This window comes from Scomber scombrus, chromosome 6 (assembly GCF_963691925.1).
Source record: "Scomber scombrus chromosome 6, fScoSco1.1, whole genome shotgun sequence".
In the NCBI taxonomy this organism is placed as follows: Eukaryota; Metazoa; Chordata; class Actinopteri; order Scombriformes; family Scombridae; genus Scomber; species Scomber scombrus.
Window position 1 is genome coordinate 15,804,853 of NC_084975.1, and position 25,635 is coordinate 15,830,487.

Genomic DNA, 25,635 nt, shown 5'->3' on the forward strand with positions numbered 1-25,635 from the left:
TTACACATTGAATGATAGACAGAACAATAGCCAGACAGACAGTTTTGGCGGTGGGTCTGGGCTTGATTACTGAGGCATTCTGGGAGGGCAGGAGAGATAGGGGGGGAGGGGGAAGAAAGATCAGTGGAGCATGAATTTAGGGTTTCTGTTTAGGACATCATTAGTACTGAACTCAGTGTCAGTATGCATAGCTTCTACAGACAGAAAAAAACAGGACAGGGCCCCGTCTGTGTGTGTCTGTGTGTGCGTAGAGATCAGGTGAGCGCCAAGAAAGAGCAAAGTCACCCACTGCTGACCACATTTCGCTTGGTCAGCAGTAATTGAGTCCCTCAGGGCGGCAGACATCACCTCTCCCTCGCTCTAAGGAAAGGAGTCTGCAAAGGCAGTAGAAGAAAGAAAGATGGAGGAGGAGAAAAAGAAGAAGAAGAAGAGACTCACCTGCACAAGGAGCTCCAATTTCCTGTCGTCCAGGAGATGGACCTGACATCGCCTCCCCTCTGTCATCTGAGAAACAGAAAAAAACAAAAAACAAAGGATGTTTGTTAATATTCTTACTCAATTAATATTATATATTTTAATATAATTTTAATACATGGCTATAGGTTGTAGGTAGATTTTGCATGGGTATCCACAACTTATTAACCAACTTATTTTTCTATCAAATCCAACAAGACCATGATGCGTCACCACATATATTAGTATGTGAGCCATGTGCTATGAGTGAGCAAATGTGTGTAGTGTCTGACTGAAGCTCTCCTTTGTCTTAACAAGGTTAGCTGAGCTTACTGGACACAATGGGCCAATAGAGACAACGTCCTGCTCTCTTCCTCGCAGACATTTTTGGCATTCCTCTTTGAGCAGGAAAGCCATTATCCATTGGTGGACTATAGTGACCACAATGAGTGAAGCTGCCTAATGACATTGTTCACTCAAGAGTTTGTCAGTCTTGTTGATACAATGTTTGCTGGATAGAGCTGCAAAAATACTGATAATATCCGTCTGCCAAATTCAGGTGTAAACACTGAAGCAGGTGCAATTGATGGGACAGTCAACTTTGTGAGGCCAAACAATCCACATGATAGGCTAAGCCAAGTCAATTTGTTCCAAACCTGTCTGAAAGTTTGCTGCAGCACAATGAAATTCTAAGGAATTGAAACTTCACCAGAGAAATGAAGCCAGACATTTCAAGACAGAGGTACAAACTGTGCCAAAGTGTTCAGTGTGTAAGTCCATGTTTGTGTGTGTGTGTGTGTGTGTGTGTGTGTGTATCCTGGGGTTTTCAGCACATGTGGAGTTTCTCTTCAATTTAACAGGAAGCGTGGACCCTGAGGAACACAAACACCCTCTGGCTCCTCCCACACTTCCCTCACATCTGGGAGAAGGGGAGGGGGAGCAGAGGGAAGGGGGTGATGTGTGCGTGTATGTGTGTGGGTGTGTGGAGGGGTGGGGTTAGGAAATGTTGGAGAAGAAGGAGAGTGGGGGAGAATCATCATCATTGTCAAGCATTCAATGAAAACTCCTTGCAAAACATAGATGCCATAAACATGAGCACAAGCATAACCGGTTTGTAACCCTTAGCCACAAGGATCATATTGGCCACCTGAGGCTGTTGCAATGTGGTAAGGGTGTGTCCACGACGTGAGTGTTACATATACCTATACTTTCTCACCACCCGTGCCAGCTTGCATTGAAGTGGCAGGTTGGAGGTGAGAGTTTAGCAAAGAGCTGAAGACACCAGAGAAAGATAGGGAGAGCAGTGGCAGGGCTGTGTCTCTCTCTGCTGAATGACTTATGGTGTTTTTGAGTGTTTTGAGTGTATGTGTGTGTGGCTTTTATACACTTTGAAGGGTTCGGGTTTACCCTCCCACTCGCCATTGATCTCCTGTGGTTTGAGGGTTTAGATTGGGTGCACCTGTGCACACAGTGAGCGACACATATACACACACACACACACACACACACACACACACACACTCACCCTACCATTTTCCAACGTTGCCTTTTGTTTTCATCTGCAACCCCTCTGCCTTGGAGTTACCTTTCTTCTTCAAAACCTTCCATGTTTCAAGTGATTTTATTTATTACACGAGTAATGGGTAGTAGCTCAGTTATTCATCACTAGATTACCAAGTAATCCTGCAACACCCATGTCATCTCGATCAAACGTTGGTGCAAGACTATAATATTTTCAAAAAAACATCTTACACACATCTTATCTGCTCTACACTGCAATGCAGACAGTATACACTCACACACATACACACACTCTCACTGGCTCATTGCTTGAGGCACCTGGGAATAGTACAAACCTTAACATCAAGGTAACACATCACTGCCTGGAGGCTAAAAATAGACAGCTCAATCTGGCAGGGACAGACACTTATTGGTTTTAGTCATAAAATTCACTTTGTGGTATTGGACACATGCTACTGAGTTTCTATCCACCATGAAACCAAATGTCATAAAGTTTCTATGAATAGCTTGCTGTCATTAAATACGACTGAAAAAAGGGGCATATTTCAACTTAATGTATTGTTGCTGCACTGTGAGACTGTTTAGCCAGAGCATGCACACTATCTACAGAGAGATTAATCTTTCTTTCTCTGCACATGTCTCTGACCTCTGATGTATGTTGTAAACATTACATGACAATGTACCTGATAGAGACATGAGACAAAGCACACGTTGTACTAAGTAACCAACATAACCTTATCCTGGTGTGTGATTCATTTAGGCTATGTGATCCACTAGCATTTCTGACCCATTACTAGTCAGATTTGAATTGGCCAACCTACATCTTCAGGTCTGACTCACTGGCAACAAACGGTCAAATTTAAAAGACAGAGAGAGAGAGAGATAGAGATGAAAATGAAGAATGAAAGCCTAGTCTTTTGTATAAAAGCTATTCTGCTCACAGTGTTTCATTATTTCGCTGAAAGTGACACCAGATTACAGAGGCGCACACAGACAAGACAGCTGACAGTGATGCTTGGCCAGCGCATGAGACAGCAGCGCTATCATTATAGTTAGTTGTTACCTTAAAAGCAAACGCTCCTTGCGAGGCTCCTACACAAAAACCGGCTCCAGGAGGGAGAGAGAAGAAAAGAAGAATCCCGAATTATTAATCCCAGAAAGAAACGAGTCGTGTCACCGCCAGAAAATCATCAAAAAACACCCCTTTTCCCGGCCGGCCTAGGGGAGGAGGCACATCAGCATCCATGTTAGTGACCATTAGTTAACGTTAGTTACAAGCGACGCAGCTCGGTGTGTACTCCCGGTATCTTTAACGTTACGGCGCCGTTATATCTCACACGCTCGCCATTCAAGCTAAGGATACATCTAGGAGCTAATTAACGGCGACCTCACAGCGTTTTCCAATGCTTTGCTTCCTTCTCATCCCTCCTTCCAAAAGGAAACAGCTTCTCACGGGGCTAGTCCCAGTCGACCGACCCCCCCTCCCCTCTCGCTACCGGCACCGTGCACAAACGGTGTGAACGTGCGGATAGCAGGAGAACGTACCACCGGTCAGCAACCGGGGGGGACGACCGGAAGAAAACGGCTCACGATGTAACGTATTCAGGACTGTCCTCACTTGCCAGCTATGTTTCTCTCTGTCATCCGAGTTGCTTCGAAAAACACGAGAATAATGGAGGCAAGATGTGGGGGCGGGGAGAGGAGGAGATGAGGGGAAATTTTCTGCAGCGGCTCACAGCCATGAAAAACTGCAGACCTCTCACTCTCTCTGCTCTCTCTCTCTCTCTCTTTCTCTCTCTCTCACTCTCTCTATGTGTGTGTGTGTGTGTGTGTGTGTGTGTGTGTGTATGTGTATGTGTGTTTACAAACCCAAACACACATTTATGTCTGCTCTGCACAGCACACCAATACTCCAATACCAAACATGTGATAAATAATGATGATCAGTGACCAGTATACCTACTATCTGTTATCAGCTGTAATTCAAAGACTGCACTTATTTGTAGGGGAAGGCTAAAAGCCCTTGAACGACACTATCCTCATATGACTTTGATAAGAGCTATAGTCTACATTTATAGCCCATACCAGGGGTATTTTGATCAAGATTTAGCAACAGTTAGATGGTTACATATTCTGCAAATAAACAATATAAAGAGATGCAGTTGGATCTTTACTTCCCTTGGTTTGGTCTCTCTCTCTCTCTCTCTCTCTCTCTCCCTCTCTCCCTCTCTCTCTCTCTCTCTCTCTCTCTCTCTCTCTCTCTCTCTCTCTCTCTCTCTCTCTCTCTCTCTCTCTCTCCCTTCAGATTGTCACTTCCTGTCTGCCTTAAACACAAATCTCCTTGCTCAGGTTTGCCTTGCTTGAATTATTTCTGGCTTTCAGTCCGCTGCAGCCGTTAGACTGTCTTTCTTCTTTTTTTGCATGACCTAAATTGGGCACTTGTGTTCACCTTACACTGCTGGAGCAGCAGCCGTTGAAACCACAAGCTGCTAACATAACAAAAATCAGTCCAGTTTTTTTTGGTACCATAAATAGATACTAATGTGTGGTGTGACGGCAGGGCTAAGCCTATACCTACTGTCAATAAAGTCTCTGAATGATTTGGCAAGTGTAGGCTAGTCTGTTTTCTATTATTGTATTACAACATGAGTAATCCTCATGTTATGGAAACAGTGTGAGGCCACATGTAGCACATGTACAGTTTGCCTACATGTATTACACTTTCAGGAAAATTCATCTGAGATGTCGGCATCATAGGGATACTTGACCATTTGTCATTTGAATATTAACACAGCTCATCTGGGAAGTAGCTTCACTAAACCCTCTGTCATGAATACAGTCCGCCTGAGCCAAATGCAGATGCACCACATTTGAACTACGACAGTAAGGCAATGCATAATCTTAAATTTGCAGAACTCACCAGAAATGCTCTCTTCCCAGACATTAAGCAACACAAAGATGCAGTTAAATTTAATGTGTTTGGCTTGAATAGCTGCCACCATAGCTTATGCTGCGAGCCTAAGATTCAGCTTAGTTTGCTGAATGTAGAAGGTCACATGAAAAATAAGGAGGTGTATCCTTTCCCTTTTCCTGCTGAATTTTTCTGTTTCTGGATATTTTTGGCCTGTCCCAGACACCGGAAACTGGCCTGTCCAACTTAAACATCTCCAGATGACTCTTTCTTTGGCTCTAATACACAAACCCGTCCCTCCTTCTCTTTCTCCGGTCAAATACATATCTGTCTTTATTGGTTGCTTCCTCAGTTTGCTATCACAAGGGCCCTGTTGTTTGACCAATACAGGATGGGTGGGTGGGTGGGTGGGTGGGGGTGGGGGGGACTGACATAGACAGAAGAGCAGAGCAGAAAAAATATTGTAGAAGGAAGATAAGGAAGATCCTGAACACTTGAACTACAAGAGTGACAAGAGGGCTGATTGAAAGAATAAGACAGAGAGGAAAAGGAAGGAAGATAGGAAGCAAAGCAGGAAGGAACAATAACAAACAGCTGTGATTTAGTAGATCGCTCTGCTCATTGCTCAAGCCCTTTAACTTTAATGCACGTTAACCTTTCAGCAACCTACAAAGAGTGTTTCCAAAAAGGTGAAAAACACTTGTAGGTGTGACACATCTGGGCCCTGACAGGGCCTTGTAATGGAGCCAGTGGGCTTCTATTCTGGGCTGAGGTGTGGTCGTAATGAGGTGCTGATCTGGTGTGTTTCTATGGGATAGGAGTCTAAAGGGGAAAGATCTGGATGGACGAGGTGGGCTTACCGGCGGTGGGTATTAAGAGTCAGGTTTTAGGGTCGAGCAGGGGAACAAGGTTGATGGTCTGTGCTGGAGAAGGTAACCTATATTGGTGGAATGTGATATAAACAGCACTGAATGTTAATTGAAGCAAGATGATGAATCTCTTTAACCTGGACTCTATGACGCTGCGGTAGGCAGCCTAGACTGACACGCATGCTCCGTGCTCTCACCCTCCATCTGACTTCGTCTGCGTCTTCCCCATATTTATGGAGACTAAACAAACACACACTCTTAAACATGTCACTTTGAGCGCAAGCATGGTCTGACACAGGCAGTCCTTTGATGATTTATGATGCTGAGATCATTATAGCTGAATTGGCTTTATGACTCGTCTTCAGTTTTAATGTAACAGTGTCTGTATATGGTGCAGATTAGATTACAACACAAGATTCAGCTAAACATACTGCAGCTCTCAATACTCTAGTTACAGTTCAATGGCTTATTGAAAACCTGATGAAAAATAAATAATAAAAATCAGGGCCAGATCCCGTCTTCTTCTCCATCTATTTCTGCATGTAGAGTGAAAGTGAGCAGGGAGGGTCATGGAAAGGGAGTTAGGAATGTCTAGAGAAACGACTGACCGGGAGAGATCTGTTGTTTGTTCAAGTGTGTGTGTGTGTGTGTATGCGTGTATTTTTGTGTGTGTCTGGCAACTCCACCCTCCTGCCCGTGAGTGACTTTGGGACTGAAATGTGGTTCCAGTTAGGGCGTTTTTTAAAATCAGAAACACACTGGCACTTCAAACAAACTGCAGATATTTCTGTAGCCAACTCTTCTTTGTTCTCATTTGACTACAAAGCTCCATTCCCAGACTTTACCAGAACCTTTTCTCTTTTTTTCTTCTTCCAGGAGATGTTTTCTCACATTATTTCTAAAATTATAACTTTGACTAAAACTGAAAGATGGAGATGCTTATGAATTCTAAATACCACATACTGTAGGCCCCGTCTTTCTGGTGAAAGTGCTGTAAGGTGTTTTAGTATGCACAATGAAGACATCAAATATCATACTTTACAGCACATTCTGCATGGTTCAAATTTTAGTTGTGCTGAATTCACACAAATCCAATCTCTGCCTTTGAATCTAAAGTTTAACTTTGCTGCCATATGCACCCAGAGGGAATCTTCATGCATCAATCCCCAGTGAATTGTAAAGATACAGACATCATGATGAAAAGTCGCCGAAGAGGAGCAAAAGTTGCCTTTTTACATTTTACATATTCACCCTTTTCCCTATATCTTCTTATATTTAAATGGGTATGCATGTAACAGCAGTGGCAACAAGGCTTGTGCAGAATATTACTTTTTTGTATTGCTACAGTAAATTTCAATGTGCCTTGTAGTCAAAACACTTAACAACCTCACCTTGCTCTTGGTACATTCCTGCTAGTCTGAAATTCTTTTCCTCGCTCTTGTTGTTGTTTGGTACTACAAGGTCACATTCTCTAATTGTGCTGCTTTCTTCATCCTAAAGTTGTCTTTTTTTAATGCCTATCATAACTATGTAATTAAATTGTATTGTAAATTGAATCACTTACTTAGCTGACAACTATAGTAACACATCAGTGCAAATGTCTGAGCGACTAATTTCATGTCCACATCATCCTTCTTTTTACTTCCATTGTTTCCTTTCTTTTGCTCCCTTTATGCACAACATCCTCTTTTTTTCACTGTTCTTTTCTGTCACTTACACTGACTATGTGGCGGAAAAAAACTGGGTCACATAGATGTACAAATATGCACTATGTATTCATATAGGGCCTGAAGTTATATTTAATACACAAAGCTCTAAAACAGGACTGCAGCAAATTACTCCCTTGATGGCATCTGGGCAAATGAAAGCCTTCCATGGGTGCAGTGCGATGATACTGCGCCACAGTGTGTCAGTATGAGAGCAAGTCACCACTTGCCACTTTGGTTAATGTGCAACAATTAGAATGTACTTGATGCTAACCCAGTTTTTATCATGCTTTTTGTATGAGATGAGCTGTATTCAGAAAAAAGATGATTCCATTTTTCACCCTCTTTTACTTCACTTATTCTGGTTAGCTTTGCCCTTTACTGACACGGGTTAGACATTCCTTGAATTCCAGTCCAAAGGGAGCACTTGGTTGATAAAGCAGTTGTGTGTGCCTGTCTATGTGTGTAACTCTGCCATATTGTACATCTGTACTGTACTGTACATGTTCTGTGTTTCGGATGAAATGTATCTGAGGTGATTCAGTAATTAAAATAGCTTCTGAGGAAAGACAGAGGGCACAGCGATACGGAGCAAGAGGGGGAGCTCGTACACTGACAGAGAAGAGCAGAGAGGTCTGTGATAAATTGGTACGTGTGATGCCATGTCTTCAGGACTTTTATCTCAATGAAACACAGTCTTAGTGATCATGGGGGTTGATATGCAAGGATCTGAGTTGTCAGTGTGTACGTGTGTGTGCGTGTATATGCGTGCGTGCGTGTGTGTTTGAGACTCATTCACAGGGGAAGGATCTTTTACCCCTACACCTTCTCTCTTCATTTATAATTTACATTGCGAGAAATCACTGTAGACCCGAGTCACCCTGTGTTCACTGATGCTACCGGCAATGCATGCAGAGAGACGGTGTGACGTACTATCTGGTATACACTATACAGTATGTGCGCTTTCTTGTAGTCTGCCTGTAAACTCACTGAACCTTGTTGATTGATGAATCTGCTGGTTTTTCTGTCTCTCTTACAGTTTCTCATAAACACATAAACAAACACACGGACAGTGCTTGTGGCCTACACTCAAGGGCACTTTGGACTGCAGAGAGGTTGAACTCTAGTGGCCTCTTTCCCCTGTCCTGTGACTGGGTAGAATACCAAACACTCTAATCTTTTAGCATGCTGAATATTAAACAGCCCTGTCTGCGATATCCTGTGTATTTGTGTGTGTGTGTGTGTGTGTGTGTGTGTGTGTGTGTGTGTGTGTGTGTGTGTGTGTGTGTGTGTGTGTGTGTGTGTGTGTGTGTGTGTGTGTGTGTATGTGTGCCACAGTACTAATGTATTCTACTGGCCTATTAAACATGTACCCTGAGACACAACAGCAGGAGAGAGGAGAAAAGGTTTTGGTTAAAAAGCGCCCAAATCCTCTCTGTTCTTTTTTTGCTAATTCTGCCCTTGTGTATTGTGTGTGTGTGTGTGTGTGTGTGTGTGTGTGTGTGTGTGTGTGTGTGTGTGTGTTTGTGTGTCCTTCAGGGTCCCCAAAGACTCTCCAGGCTAATTAGGGAGACAGCCAGAGAACGACATCATTCAAGACACCGTCCTTTACAGGAGCTTGGCGAGCTCCCATCCACATAAAAACTCTTAAGGTTTAAGTACTTTTTTAACTGAGTGGCACTGGCACAACCTGCACTGTCACACATACACACACATGCAGACACATATACACAAGCACATACACATAAATGTTTGACCAGCTTCACTCCCCTCACTCTCCAACCTAAGACGCAAACAAAAGTTGTCATGACAACTTTCTAGGAGATCTAGCTGTCTCCGCCATGCAAACTCAGGCAGAAATGTAGGGCACTAAGAGGAGGGAGCAGTGTAAGCCAGAGCTAAGACACTATAACAGGCAAGGGTATGACCCCAGGATATATACATAAAGTAAAAAGGCTTGCAATAAAGATTTTCCCTCACAAACGGATTAATTCCAGCTGATAACAGTATCGTGATCCCTGGATGGCAGAGATGAGGGAATCCTTCACTCTACAAAGTCAAGAGATACTCGTAAATTTACAAAGACAGACGCCTATACAACCCTCCTCACCACCTTCTCATCATAACTCCCACAGCTAACCCTCAAGACATAATGATGTAACAGGGTTTAAGGACAGGTATATAGAAAAAGAGAAACAAAAATTCACGCTTCCACTGTGAAGGCAGCTAGGCAGGGAATTCACAGGGGGGGAAGGGGCTGAAAAGGGTAAAGCAGTCAGGTGGGACAGAAAGTGCGAATACACTGGAGATGAAGTGAGCAGACAAATACGAGGAAACATGATAAACAAAACAGAAGCAATGGAGAGATAAGGGGAGACAGTGTGATCAGGCTGCAGCTGCAGACCTTTCTTTCATCTCCCCCCAGGATCTGGTCTGAAGCATTCTAATGAAAAATAGAGAGGAGTGAAAGAGAGCTATATGTCGCTCCGCAGGCTCTGTCCTGCAGCCTGTCTGTCCTCTGAGCCAGGGTAATGAAAAATGACCCAGCTCATCTGCAGGGAGAGCCCTTTGGCAAGTATGTGTGGTCTGTGTGTGTGTGTGTGTGTGTGTGTGTGTGTGTGTGTGTGTGTGTGTGTGTGTGTGTGTGTGCAACTTTACTTGTCCAAAGGGAATCCCGTCATTGAAAAGGTATTGAATGTCCTCCATTTGGCTATTTCGCCTCCGGGAGAGCCAGAATCTGATGGAAAGCTTTTGCTTGATAAATAAAAACACCTGATCAATCATGTGCACCCAGTTACACATGAGAACTGGGTTCATTTTTTAGCTTTAGTGTTTGTATTATTTGTTAAAACCATGTTCTGTGTGTTGTTGGCCTTTAAAATTATTTTTTCTTTTTAAATCAGGCAACATAGAGTTGTTTAGTTTAATGCAAGCAGGCACACATTGTGTTGTTGTGTGTGTGTAGTCAATTTATACATAATTTAGTCTACAGGTGTACACACTTGAGAGAGACAGAGAAATTTGAAGCAGATGCAGTATTAAAGGCCATATGAATGGATGAGAGACAACATGGAGTGCCCTGGTTTAACTCTCTCTAAATTATGACTCATAGGACTTATTAAGGATAGTATAGTGCCTCCAAAAAGGACTATGGGAAAGTCCACCTTATCTGGATGTGTGTTCATCATATTTGCGACTCCCATTCAGCATTAATGTGACTGATACAGTATGTTGTGCTGTGTCTACAAAGTGTCTTTGTTTGTCATTGTGGTCAGATTTAGGCTCTGAATATTTTACTTCAGCTAAATGATGATATTTCTTTTCTTCTTTAAAGCAACATACGCACAAAACTTTAAACCTTTGTTCGGTAAATACATGTGGACACACTGATAGAGGATATAATATGCATACAAACAGAGGATCTAAGAGTCCCTGAGAGGGATTTCCTCAGATATTCACCAGATTCCCCTGGTAATCCTCCAGGATTACCATTCTATACTGATGCCCTAACCTCTGAACTTAAAACATTATAAACCCTTATATCCCCATCACTAATGCTACAGTTAAACCTATCCCTTCACTCAATAGAGGAGGACCACTTCCAAAAAACCTTATATGACGTCCGCTTTGGCCACTCAGTTGTGGCTCTGGCCACGACTCAGACACACTTAGAGGATTTAGAGGGATACTAGCCAGATTTATCAAGCAGGCCGTTCAACCTTGGCACAATAAAACACCAGCCACATCATACAACCCATGTGTTTTTATCATGTTTAACATGTGGATAGCCTCCAACATGGCAACTGATATCTGGGAAATTGATGATATTTTACAACTACTCTTATGTGAAATCAACTAGAATATGATTTTTTGTGTGTCATGGAACAATAACAGGTGATTTATCTTGTAGTATTGGTGCAAAGCCAAAGTTGAACCTGTTCTCAATGTATCTAATACTTCGACTTAACTCTGAGAATCAGATTAGTCCATAGGATGACTGTATGGTACCCATGTGAGCCTTTGGGCATGTAAGAATCCAAACGCCTGTAATTAATCAAGTGAGCGGCCATTCTATCATGTAGTGTGTCACATTCTCACTTTAGCAGAGAAATGAGATCCTGGCATGACTAAGAAGCTTATGGTGCCCAGTAACTAGTGTAAATGACACACATGGCACATGGACGTGGAAAGGGAGGAGGGGTGTCATGCTTTAGATGTTTAACATGGAAGACTGCAAATTGCCAAGAGACTCATCCAACACATTCATGTCATCAAAATATTAATGACAGATACAATTTTGATGGTGATTTATGATTCATGGAGTCACGACCAAGTTGAAGAATTTAAATTTGTTTCTCATGGTTGAACTGTGATTCTCTACAGGACCTTTTCTCTTAATTTCAGACACCAAAAAGCACTCCCTCCCTTCTTCCCTTCCTCTCTGTTTCACACACATTTACACTCACACACTGGTATTTGATAGACCTGGGAATGGAGCAGTGGAAATGTTTTCCAGACGAACTATGCAAATAAGACCCTCTCCCCAGGGAGACACTGTAAACGGCTTCAACCACCAACAGAATCTACAGAGGGGTGTTTGTGTGAGTCTGTGTGCCTATGCAGGGATATCAAACACAAACATGCCTCTGGCTAGTTGCAAACAAATTAGAGAATTACAAAAAAAAAATAAACAAAGCACTGGAAAAATTTGAAACAGAAACAATGTCCGCTCTGGCCCTCAACCCCTCCTGAATCGCCAAACTTCAATTCGGTTCTGGGAAAAGATTTTCTCACATACAGATCCTGACTTTGGCAATGAGAACAAAGATGGATGCCAGACCGGGATAAGGATCAAAATTCTTCAGTAGGAAGTCACAAGTTCAGCTTCAACCTCTATCCAATAATGACTTGGCTGGAAAACAGGGGGGGAAAAAAGGAATCAGGCTGGGAATTAGTGAGGACACGCAGATTTCCCATTCTGGATATTTGCCTGCTTGTCATGAGTCTATTTATTGACATCTGATTCTGTGGAGTATGAGAACAAATGGATGAAAAATTGAACATGAGAGTCCGGGAGACTTAACAAACTGAACTGCACACTATTGTGTCCTTCTGGCAAACACATTCGACTCCACTTCCAAGAAATCCACTTGCTTTGAAAACACCATGATTTGACTAAGCGCCCGCAGTTTATCACACTGCATACAAAAGAAGTAACAGAACTGACACCAAACTCCTAGACAGAGGGAGGATTGTGTGTCTTGGTTATTTTAGGGTTATGCTGCAGTGTCTCTGCTTCCTATCATACAGGAATGGGACTCGTCAGTGGGAAAGGAACATGATCAGTGACAGAGCTATTCTCACAGGAAACAGGACCAGATGAGTTCAGTGGGAGTAAACTGGCCTGGATTTCATTCCTAAATATGATGCAGTACGAGACTCTAAGCTAACAGAGCAGTGAACTATAATGACTAAGTATGACAGATGTGACATTTTGCAAGATTTTAAATATGTATGAAACTTTTCAGTTGAATTGTGTTGCTAGGAAACAACACAGATCTAAGTTTGTTTGCCGTGTCAGAGAATCAGCTTCCTGTCAGCTGCTGTTATTAGGAAAACACTATAACAGGAAATAAACCCAGTCTATTTATGATGTTTATCTTGTCAAGTCTGAAATCATCTACAGGGATGCTCAACACGCTGAGGATGAGTTTTGCTTCACAACATGTCACTTCACATTTAGCACAAAATGAAGCCTTGTTGCAACTCTAGAGAGTTGTGGGACAGCAGTGATTACAGGTAAACTCTTTCAACTCAGGGGAAGTCCAAACACCTGTGTTTGCTATAGTCATTACACCTGCCTCTTCCTCAGGATATCCTGCCACTGAGATGGGGTGGGATGTTATGGGGGGAGGTTCGCAAGGAGAAAAATGAGAAGCAGAAAGATATCATGTGCACAGCTGAAATCAATGTGAATGGAAAGCAACATGAGAAATGAGAAACAATTACCCAGAGACACTGTCTAACACAGCACAACAGAGCACTGCCCATGTACGCCTGTCGGTGCTAACCCTATTTAAAGGGTCACACCACCAGAGGAAAATGTGTGACTGGAGGCTGTTGAGTCAATATTACTCAGCCCGATGCATGAAAGTGTGAACACGTGGCTGCGTTCTCTCACGAGAGAAATAACAGCACCTCTGCATGAACAAAAATTTCACAAATGCCGGTTACTGTAAAGCTACAGCTCAAACACACAGTGTGCTGCTTCACAGAGCACGCAAAGCACCTTTCGTGTAAAATTATCACCATGACATATGTGTCACACACTGGAGCACTGTAGAATATCTGGGCTGGTGTCCTGATTGAGTATCTAGGACTGCTGGTGACTGGATGGTGACTCATCCAGTCAGAGTTGAAAGGAGAATAGAGAGAGTTAAATAAGAAATGAAGAAGTCATTTAAGTAAGGGGGATAAAACGAAAATAGAATTTCAGAGAGGAAAAACAGACATGGGGGAGCAGATTTAAGTTAGAGAAGTGGAGCGGAGACAAATTTAGAGTGTAGAAAGTAAACAGCTTGATTCAGTATGAAGACACAGTTAAAGTTTTCCCGCTCTTTATCAGTATTAATCTCTCTCTCCATTGTGTGTGTGCCAGTTGTGTGAGGCTGGGTATCTCATTAACAGTAATAGAGGAAGCAGGGCAGAGAGGCAGTGCAGTGAGCCAGGGATATCCCCATCCTGCAGCCTGACACACTGACGCCTCCTTCCCTGCCTCTGTAACTCCCATCACTATTAACTGCTCCACCTTGGATGGTACCACTACATCGGGCCCGGGGGGAGATATTTGTTTGTGGCCCTCAAAGCCCTTTTCAGAGGAAGTTTGGGGAAATGCCAAACGACCTCTGTTTGAGAGGTGTTAGGGTGGACTCTTTCAGACGTTTGTGCTTCTTCAAACCAGCAGGGGGTGTTAAGGATGGGTTTGTTTTGGAGAGGCCTGGTGTAGTATTTCAGTTTCCTCTGATTGTGTTGCTCTCCCTCAGGATGCTTAAACTTAGGAGCCACATGAAAACACGATTGAAGACAAACGCTAGAACAACAATCCAGCTTATTTGCCTCTTGAGAATAAAAAGGGGATTTGGACAAAAAGACAGGAAAAGACATTGTGTGTTTGTGTGTGTGTGTGTGTGTGTGTGTGTGTGTGTGTGTGTGTGTGTGTGTGTGTGTGTGTGTGTGTGTGTGTGTGTGTGTGTGTGTGTGTGTGTGTGTGTAAGAGAGGGTGTGTTTTAGGGATAGAAAAAAGAGAGACTTTTTGCCATCTCACAACAGGCCTGATGAATCTCTCTCTGTGAGCTGTGAGCTTGTTGGGTTTGTTCTGGTAGTGCCAGCTGCATACAGGGCAGGTGAGACGCCCGAGGAATACTAATTGCTCAATGAAAGCCCTGAGCACTGATTCAGATATAGTGCAGCGAATACTGATCTACCATTTTGCTGAATCACAGCTAGACAAACACAAGGCACCAAAGACACAGTCGCTTTTCCTAAAACAAGTCAAAAAAATCAAACCAGTGAAACAGCTCTTTTTCAAACAGACGAAAATATTTAGCGCATTAAAAATCACCAGGGAGTTTGATTAAATATGCAAAGCGATAGAGGCACAGTGCCTATATGTGCTTTTGTGTTGAAGCGTCCCCTTTTCGCCAATGGCCTCCTTACCAGCACCTTAATAATGACCCTGGCAACAGAACTTCCTGTAAAGGCTCTGTATCCGGAGCACAACAACAACAAAAGAACTGTGCAGGTGCAAAAACATAAAACGAAGCAGCTTTTTCAGCCCAACAGATACATCACATGAACCTAAGCAATATGTTATAAAACTGTGTCAACTTGTGTGTCCCATTTCACTACCAGGATCACTGCCACAGCACCTAACCCAGTTCTGTCCTCCATGCTTAATGAAACAAATCAGTCATGTTTAACCCTGCCCCTGGTCCAAGAACGTACCTGGTCTATAGGACATAATCAGTTCACTCTGTGCCTCTCATTCAGTCCCAAGACTTACATAACATAAGTGTGTTACCATTCATTTATAGCTATTGTCATATGCTGGATATCATTCTCCACAGGTGGCACCACATGTACACAGACAATAGGTGGCTGCTGATTTATTCCCTATAACTATCTTTTAGCAGATGTAAATTAATTTAGATTAAATTGTCAATAAATACCCAGTGCAAGGGTGTCTGATTGATGTTTTGTGAGGTGCAGCCTACCTGGTACAGCGGTCTTGAAACACACCTGTGCGTGTGCAATAGATGCAGGGGACCAGGGAGGTTCCTGGCATGCACACGAAGGCGTCGGAGGGCTGTGGAGGTGAGAGTCCACAGAAGACCCTGCCGAGTACAGACCGCATCATCTAGACCTAACAAGACTGCCTCCATTACTGCACCAACAAGTTGAGATGTTTGCGAATGAGATATCCACAGGTATCACATTCGTAAACCTTTATATGCACATCTGAGCCATTACAGGTAAAATCCACAGAGGCCCAGGTAATGAGAAGGGATGATTAGCCTTTATTGTCCTCTTGATTCATCTCTAGAGGTAAGCCAAGCAGCCCTGTGGCTTTCTCCGCTGCTGTCCTGCCTCTGACCTTCTCTGTCCTCTCGGTCTCTCTGGGGTTCAGTAGTCTGATGCCTTCTTCAAGGTCAAACCCTGTGAGTCTTTCTGTCCCCGTCCCACGCAGCTTGTGGTCCCTCCTGACTCGTTCTCGCTCTGTCTCTTCTTCTTCTTCCTCCTCCTCCTCTCTTGCTCGCTCTTTTCTTCTCAATGAAGCAATGCACCCTCTGTCCACTGGTCGCCACAAACACAAACATTCCCACTAAGGAAATGCAGCCAGTCTCTTAGTCTCGCTCTCTGGTAGTTGTTTTTAAAGCGATATGCACTCTCATACTGCAGCTCACATGGTGAGACACCAGTCCAGAGCCAGAGAGAGGGACAGATGAAAGCACTCACTCTCTCTTTCACTGTCTCACTTTTCAAAGAGGGAGGGATGCACTTTCTCAGACACCTGGACAGACTAAACACTGTCTGTATGCATGTCGGTCTGAATCTATGAAGAACACACACTCACACTTGGACATATACATACACAACAATTCATACAGTATGTACACACACCAAATTAGTCATTGGATAGTATAACACTGACATATTACTTTCCATTAACAGCACTGGGATTTTAGCCAGAATGCTTTTAAAAAAGGAGACAATTTTCCTCTGAGCCAGTTTTCCCAGGATGGAGTATTCTGACCTGACCTACAGGAATTCTTGGGTAAAAAAGAAAAATACCAGACCGCCTGCTACTCCAACACAACATCCTTGCACTGAATGTGCAAAGTATGTAAATGTATTTGAGATAAAAATCCCAGTGAAGCTTATCTTACATTTGCTTATAAACACCCATTTGCAACAATGGCCACATGGAGGCAATACAACCCCCACATACAAGCTGTGCCAAACTTACAGTGCCAGTGAGTTTACCCTTGTGATAAACTCTTGGCTTAACAGTATTTTTAAAGAAGATACAGCATACATGATAAATGTTTTCTGTGTTTTTTGTGGTAAGAATAGTCAACTAATCCTGAGATCAAATAAAGTCACTGAACACCTTTTCTACCTCTTATAGACCTGTCTTTGTCTCCTGGATCAAACAGGATTTCTTACATGTCAATTTAAATATTTAAGAAAGGGGAAAAAGCCTAAATGCTCGATAGTTTTACAGAGCTGAACATGTTCAGATTTTCTGCTTTCCTTTCACTTTCCCCAGAAAGCTTTGATCAATATAGGATTCAATAACCTTGTGCAGTACAGTAATTCTCTGCCTTTCTACCAAAGCCAATCTGACTGTGGCCTTTCTGAGCCCACTTTGATTCATAGTAGAGTTATCGATAAAAGGGGTCACTCCTGCTCACTGCTGAGTTGGTCTGGTTTTTTAAAAGATTTTTATGTTTTTTTGCCATTATTTATATAGTAACTGGCATAAAGGCCGACAGGAAACAGGGAGAGAGAGAGGAAGGGGAATGACCTGCAGCATAGGTCTCTGGCCGGATTCGAAGCTGCCCTTATGTGGCGTGCGCTCTAACCACTCGACCACCAGGGCGCTCTGAGTTGGTGTTTGTGTGCAAAGAAAATGCTGTATGATGCACAGACCATTTGTTTGCTATTAATAAAGTACAACACCTTACAGTAGTCATGATATTTTGTATTTTTAGCCTTTCAACAATCTGAAAACACCAGTTATTAATGCTTTAAGAGTGGATTCACCTTCATATTTCCTCAATTTCTCCAGTGAGTGCTACTTTCCACCCTCACAGTGGTGTCTTGAGAAACCCATGAGGAATGTGTGGCATTCCTACAGTGTGAATTTTCTAAAATGAATCAGGGGTTGGCTGTGGATGTTCAACTCTCAGCCACTGTAATTTATGAGGGGTGTAAATATTTGTTATGGTAGAGCAGGGAGGTTAGGTACAACAATGCACCGTTCCCATGATTCCATGTGTGTAATGTCCCGCTGAATCCTGGGAAAGGTCATGTAGGCCCTGTGATGTAAACAGTCAGCACCACAGTGACAGCTGGCTGGCTCGTAATAAGACAGAAAGGAGAAAAAAATGTTTGGGATTTTCCAATCAGCCTTGTCACAGACAGATGGAATTAACAGACAAACTATGAGATAATTATTTCATTCTTTATGCACATATTAATGATGATAAATAAACCTCACTTCTTAAACTGCTGTCCTGACATACTCATGAAATCAGGAGTGAACTGCCACTTTTTCCTCTACACCTCCTCATCTCAGTACTTTCTTCCATCCTCTTACTTTCCCTGTCTCCATCCCTTCTTCTCTCTCCCTCCATCTTTTAACTCTCCCACATATCACTCTCTATCTCTCAGTCTTCCCCATGCTCTCTGATCTTCACTCAGGCGTGTTATACTAGAGTACAAGCAAGTCAGATAGATAGAGAGAGATAGGGAGAGAGAAGGGGGGGAGAGAGGGAGAGCAGTGGAGGGAAATGGGTCACAGACACTATAAATTCACAGGAACATTCTCAGCTGAGGCACTCTGGTGCACAAATTCACTGAAACAGTTGTGTACGAGAGGGCAGAAAGTACATGTGACACGCAGGAAATGTTGCTCAGACTCATACACCTCTTCTCTTCTTTTACTACAATATTTATGCAATGATAAACCTGGTGACTGGACTTTTGCAGGCTTAAATTTCTTATAGAGTCATTTTCAACAGACACACACACACCACTGTCTGCATGATGGAGATTATAAGTGACATAGGTGTATAGACCCGGTCTGAAATTCAATTCTGATCAGTCTAGTTTAATGTGATTGTGTTAGAGGTGTGAGCAAGAAAATCAATAACATAACGTAATGTGGCTCAAGAGAGGGATGAAAGCAGGGAAGTCCTAATGTGTGTGTGTGTGTGTGTGTGTTTGTATATGTGTAGGAGTTTATATACATGCCATGAGCTTTGGTTTCCCCGCTGACATGTGTGCTTGGAATAATTAATGTAAAAATGTAGTTTATTGTGTGTGAGTTCAGTGAAAGCCCCCATGATGACACAAAAACCTTTGAAGTATCGGGACTTGTTATAGTCTTTTAAGTATAGAAGTTGACCTAGTTCATGTGTTACATGCTGTAATATGCTTTACACACACGTGCAGTGAACATTCACATTCACACACACACACACACACACAAATACACTCCCGAGCTAATCATTCTCTCCACTTTGCCTGGCAGATAAATATTAATGAGGATTACTATGTTACTGCGGTACACCCACGGGAAAACAAGAGACTGGAACCGCACCTCTCTCAATCTCTCTCTCTCTTTCTTTCTTTCTAACCCTTTCCCACTCTTTTTCTCTGTCACTCATGCACGCCCACACATACGCCCACACCCACACCCACACACACACACACACACACACACACACAAACTATCTTCAAGAAAGTCTTTACCATATTTTGAAGATTTTACAATACATATTTTTTCTCATTTTCTCCCCAACTCTGCTTTCTATTTCTCTTTTCCTGTCATAGCATGATTCACACACACACACACACACACACGCACATGCACACGCACACACACACACACACGCACGCACACACACACACACACACACACACACACACACACACACACACAACCATGAATAAAAGCCCTTCATATGAGTGAGTCACAGTGCCTCCATTCTCTCTTTGAGTCGTGTTATCTCTGCCTAACAAAGGGCACAGATTGTACTGGGATATTTAAGGAACATTTCGGGGGTCTCCACATCCTGTTTTGGGGGGGAAGATGGAATTTAAGACTCTTTCCCATCAACCCACACTCTTCTTTTCTCTTTTTCTCTGCTCTGTCTCTTCTTCTGTTTTTTTATGTCTGTGTGTGATTAACATGATTCCACACAGACATTTCTTAGAATAGAGGAGCAGAGATAATGAAGAAATCATTCTGAGCTCTGCATGAAGGTGGCAGAGCATGGAAGCGCACGCACGCACGCACACACACACGCACACACACACGCACACACACACACACACACACACACACACACACACACACACACACACACACACACACACACACACACACACACACACACACACACACACACACACACACACACACACACACACACACACATTCATCTACTGGGGATGTTTTGGCAGAGGACAGAGGAGTCCACTCTCACCATAGCTACCCTGCTAGCAAACTGTCTCCATAGAGAAAACACATTATCAGCAGCTCACTGCCTTCAGCCTTCACTCACAGTCAATAGGCGATCATCTCTTCATTGTTTGCTCATGCTCTGTTCTACAGATTTACTTTGAACTCATATACGCAGCTGTGCCGTTTGTCTATAGGTCTGCGGGTTGATTTTGGACAAGGAATAAAAGACAGGGGGAAAAAATCATAGTGGAGAGTGATGAAAGAGACAGGGTAGAGAGGAGGGTGGGAGTCTCCCCTGTGCTCCCCCCTCTCCCTCCCTTGCTCAAAAACATTCTTCCTCCAGAGCTGCCTTGGGGAGAAAAGGGGGGTCCCTTTTCATGCCGAATAGGGTGTGGTGCAAGAGGGGCCTTCAGGAGCCTAGAAGTCTATAGTTCTAACTATTCCCACATCTTTCTTTCTTTCCTACCCTCTTTCCCCTTTCTTTGTCTCTTTAATTGGACTGACTGACCACAGCGTTCTCACCTACAGTATAGTCCTGGGGGCAGGACGAGCTTCCTGGGAATCAATAATGTAGCGAGGCAAAGCAGAACCCTTGGGGCAAAAACTCAATGCTCTAAACTGCATTTTGCTAATAGCTAGATGAACAAAAAATTAAACAGAAACTTATTTCTTTGGTTTCACATATGCATTTCTGTGTTATCCAATTTCAAAGTTGCTTAAATGAATCCTGACACTAATGTCTGCACAATTAGATTAGTTTGATGATAATGGGGCATTGTATCAGCCTGACCCCACTGAATGCCAGAGTCCAGTGCTGACCTTCTCTATGATTGGTGCACGCAAGATGTTAAAGGTAATGAGCATCGATTAGTATTCCCGCCTCACCACTCGACTGGCTTTCAGGCCTATAGTGGTAAATTACAGTCATGCTATTGTCTGTTTGCATTCCTACTCTGCTCATGAATGTGTGTTTTGAATATGTCTGCCAGCCCGTGTGAACTTCTTTTCTTCGACAGTGATCCGCCCCCTCCCACCTTTACCCTTCGCTCCCCTGTGGTGCAACCGACAACAACATGTTTCCTCGGAGAGCAATTTACCCTCCGAAAATCACAAATGTGTTGCGTCTGTTTTGAAACCCCCTGTCCTCACACAGACACAGATAAACACACATATGTCTCGCACTTTCTCGCCCCCTCACCTTCCCTTTGTTTGTTTGTTTTTGTCCTTAATTTCACAGAAAAGGGCTGAGCAGCTTAACATGATAGCTGAATAACAAAGGCAGAAGATAATCCTAATTCAGGCTGCTCATGGAGGTAATCTTAATGGAAAACATCCCCTAAAAAAACTCTATACTGTAAACAGCCAAAGTTTGACTAGGATTATCTATAAACCACTCTATGCTCATAATGATATACTCCTTTCATGTCTTGTCACTTTAATTTTCTCTAAACTGTTATGTAATGAAGCAAACGTGTTAATGTATACAAGGTATTCAAGAGAGACATAATAAGGAGTGACGCATGTCAAGTCTTGAAATGAAGGCCTGATTTTAGATCCATGATAACGAGGAGGAGGAGGAGGAGAAAATGAAGTAAAGAAAACTAGGTGATTCAGAGAGAAAAAGATGAGTATCAAGTTGGTCTCCTCCTCTATTGTTCTGCAGTTAACGAGGCACGTCTTGTTCAGAAGTGTCATTGCTGCTGACCATGAACAAAGATGGCTATGTTCCCTCTGTAGATATTACTCATTTAAGTGTGACAGAAACCCACATTCATCAGAAACCACGGAAAAAGATGTGATACAATTCATCTGCATTAGTAAGTGACAGGGCACAGATGAGAAAGTGGTACATCTCCTCCACTCTGCAATCTGGGAGGCGAAAAGCAATCTGGGGGAACCATATTTAAAATATGGTGTCAACTAGTTATTGAGTGTTAATGGGTTGGGGTTTTGTTTTGTTTTGAGGTAAGCCTTTATCCAGTGGTGAAGAGCACCCACTATCCTCTCCATGTTCACTGGTAAATGCTGAAGGACACAAAAGCTCTTCTTCCAAGTATGCAAAATGCTTTTAACTGGATCTAAGCTCCCAGGAATAAACATCTGCATTGCAACATTCCTCTCAGTCAGCTGCGTGTAGATATAGATTCTCTGTAACATTTTATTTCTATATGCTGTTACTCATCTGTGCAGCTCATTCAGTTACATAAGGCAGGATTATAACGCTGAGTTATCTAACATGACAAGTCAGAGCAGGACAAAGCTGCAGCTGTGTATAGAAGTGAAAGTATTTCGGTGGATCAGTAAGGACACGGGAAGGTAGATTCATAACACAACAGACAGTATAAGGAGTGCCTGGGTTAGATGGCTGAGCTTTGTTCACCTGCCATCACTGAAGAAACAAATCAGACAGTCTGATGATTTCAAAAACCTCTTTATCAATCTCTTGAACAGACTGTTCTGCTCATGTGGTGAAAGATAACTAGTTTGAAAATCGGGTGCATTCTTAAACATTTATGCACACATTCAGTCATTTTTCCAACAAGTATGTAAATCACAACAAGCCTCTTCAGACTGCTTGCACACAGCTGGCTCCAAGAAGGATTGGAGACAGAGAAAGAGAATGCAATCAGGGGATGGAGACCTCCCTCCGCTCCTGTGTGAGAAAATCAGCTTTTCTCCATTAATTAAGGTGATTTGAGTGACTGTGTGTGTGTGTGTGTGTGTGTGTGTGTGTGTGTGTGTGTGTGTGTGTGTGTGTGTGTGTGTGTGTGTGTGTGTGTGTGTGTGTGTGTGTGTGTGTGTTTCAGCCAATCAAGCAGTAGCAATTACTTTTCTAAAAATGACAGTTTCCCTAAATCAAGCACTACAATGACATCCAGATTCTGTCAGACCACAGTTTACCAGCCACTGTAGAAATACAGTTATTTTTTATTATTGATGAATCTGCAGATTATTTTCTCTATTAACTGTTTGGTCTATAAAACATAGTAGAGCGACAAAATCAAAATAACCTAGAGCACGTCTCACTTTGGCTGACCAACAGTCCAACACCCAAAAATATTCAATTTATCATAATGTAAGACCAAGACAAGGAGCGAATTCCCACATTTGGAACCGTCACGTTTGGACTTTTTGGAAGATTACTGACATGATTAATTGATTACTTTTCTTTTCATCACCTAATCTATTTATCGACCAATCATTGCAACTCTACTTTGGATTGTACCTGAAACCAGCAGAACAAATTCTAACATATACTGTCTGAGACTCCAGTTCCTCTCAAGTCTCTCACTTCAGTGCAACCTGACTATAAAAGCTTTCTTTTGCAAAGAAACCAGGTTGTGTTTTATGTATTTCTGTGTAAGGAGATGTAAAAGGTTATAGTTGTTATTTTACCGTTAGTGAAATGAAGTAGGGCTTATTAAAGTGAAAGCTGTTTTCATCCAATATAGCCACACCGTGTAATTTATGATAGCATGTGCGTAGCATGTGTGTGTTTGTGTGCATGACAATATCCTCTGTGTACACGTCCAATCAAAGAGAGAACTACAAAGAGGCCAGCGATTCTCGGAAAAGCTGGTGGCATTTGGAAGGCAGATTCGCTCAAAGAGGCATGTTAATGAAACTGAAGTCACATCACATCAATTGGAAAGACAGAGGGTTTCAAAAGGGAGATGTAAATTCAATGCAATATGATCCTATAAGCACCTCATGATTTTTGGGATAGTAGTTTGGTAGAACTGTAAGCCCAGCTCGCTCATCACCTGCACACACTCTCTACTTAAGTCTGATTCATTTAATACCAGAGCATTTACAACATAAAAGAGAGCTGAATCACAGAATGAATGCAGCGGGGAATCACACAAACACACACACACACACACACACACACACACAAATATGCTCACAGCTGCAAACTTGCGTGCTGCTTTCTGTTCACACACACATACACACATGCAGCTTTCTCGTGCTGTAAACAACTTTGCTCAAGAGCAAAAGAGGTGAATCACCTGGCAGGTTCCAGCCTGTCTTTACTACTGACATGAAGGTCAACTCTGAAACCCACATTCCACGTCTAAGCTTAGCTGGAAACTATTATCTTCAGAGCTCAGCCTACACCCACCAGATTTACACAAACACATAAACACTGAAGCTTTTGATGACACTGACAGGAGCCAGCACAAGAAATAAAGCTGCAAGGCAAGGCTAACGTGTGGCTTTGCTTGATGAAAGGAAACTAACTCATGTCTCGACTCAGTTCAATTGCGCCGACAGTGACAGGCAAACAAGCTGCACTCAAAGGCAGAACTCCCACCGTGAGACTTCCCTACAACCTTGAAAAACTGAGGACGGCAGTGGAATACATTAGCAGTGACAGAGACAGACTGAACAGTGGACGGATTGACAGACTCGGACTGACAGGAGGACAAACACAGAGAAGTATTGTCCACTGTAGAGATTAAAAGCTTTGCTCTTGACTTGCCTTCCACTGACTCCAATCTAATACTGTCCCCTGGATTAGCCAAGAACCTTTTTAAATCCTGTTTACACACACATACACACATAACAGCACAGAGAGACATGGTCACATAGTGGTGCCAAAGTGGGACAAGAGGAGAGAAAGTAGGGAAGAGGAATTAAGTGAAGCTTGTGTCTTACCCTCTCTCCACTATTCCTCCGTAGAGTCCCTACCGGCAGCTTAAGCATCAGCCGGCGGGTTCTCCCGGGTGTCACCGCTCCCTGGACCACCATAGTACGCTCCAGAGTCGTGTGTGTGTCCGTGGGTGTGTGAGCATGTGTGCGAGTGTGTGAGGTGGGTGTCCTCCCCGTCCCGTCCAGCCTGGCAGCCGGATTTCACGCGAGCTCACGCGTGGGTGTGTATGAGAACAGGAATGTGTGATGTTAACGGTGTGTGTGTGTGTGTAGTAGGAGCCCCACGCTGGTCCTATGTTCCTCTTTCTGCCTGTATTTCCCTCTGTGTTAAAGCACTTCCCATTCTGCTCCGCTCCACTCTGCCGCTCACAGGGTTGAATGAGTGTGTGAGAGTCTGTGTGTGAGAGGGAGCGCGCTTTGTCTCTCCTCTCTCTTCCCCAGCAGCTCTGGCAGCTCTGCACCCCCCACCTCCTCCTTTCTCTTCCTCACTTCCTTCAGTCGGGGGCTTAACCAGGTCACTGGATTAATGTGACGTTACGGCTGTTATTAGCATACGCACTTGTGTCACGTGATTTAATAATAATTGTGTGTGAGCATATATACCCCCACCACAGACACACACACACACATACACACACACACACACACACACACACACACACACACACACACACACACACACACACACACACACACACACACACACACACACACACAGCTCTTACAGGGGATCACGTGGGGAACCTCAAAAGGAATATGGGATGTTTT

At 43.1% G+C, this 25,635-nt stretch overlaps 1 protein-coding gene across 6 annotated transcripts in view; it reads right to left on the reverse strand.

Moving 5' to 3' along the window:
- The window catches only part of frmd4a (FERM domain containing 4A), a 62,023-nt gene extending 36,747 nt beyond the window's left edge, over positions 1-25,276 (reverse strand). For all 6 annotated transcript variants that reach the window (XM_062420562.1, XM_062420558.1, XM_062420559.1 and 3 more), the window contains exons 1-2: positions 24,874-25,276; positions 439-504 (exon numbers count right to left, since the gene is read on the reverse strand). In XM_062420562.1, coding sequence (XP_062276546.1) covers positions 439-504; positions 24,874-24,966 — 159 coding nt within the window. In that variant the 5' untranslated portion in view covers positions 24,967-25,276. The remainder of the gene's footprint in view (positions 1-438; positions 505-24,873) is intronic.
- Between the last annotated feature and the right edge of the window lie 359 nt (positions 25,277-25,635).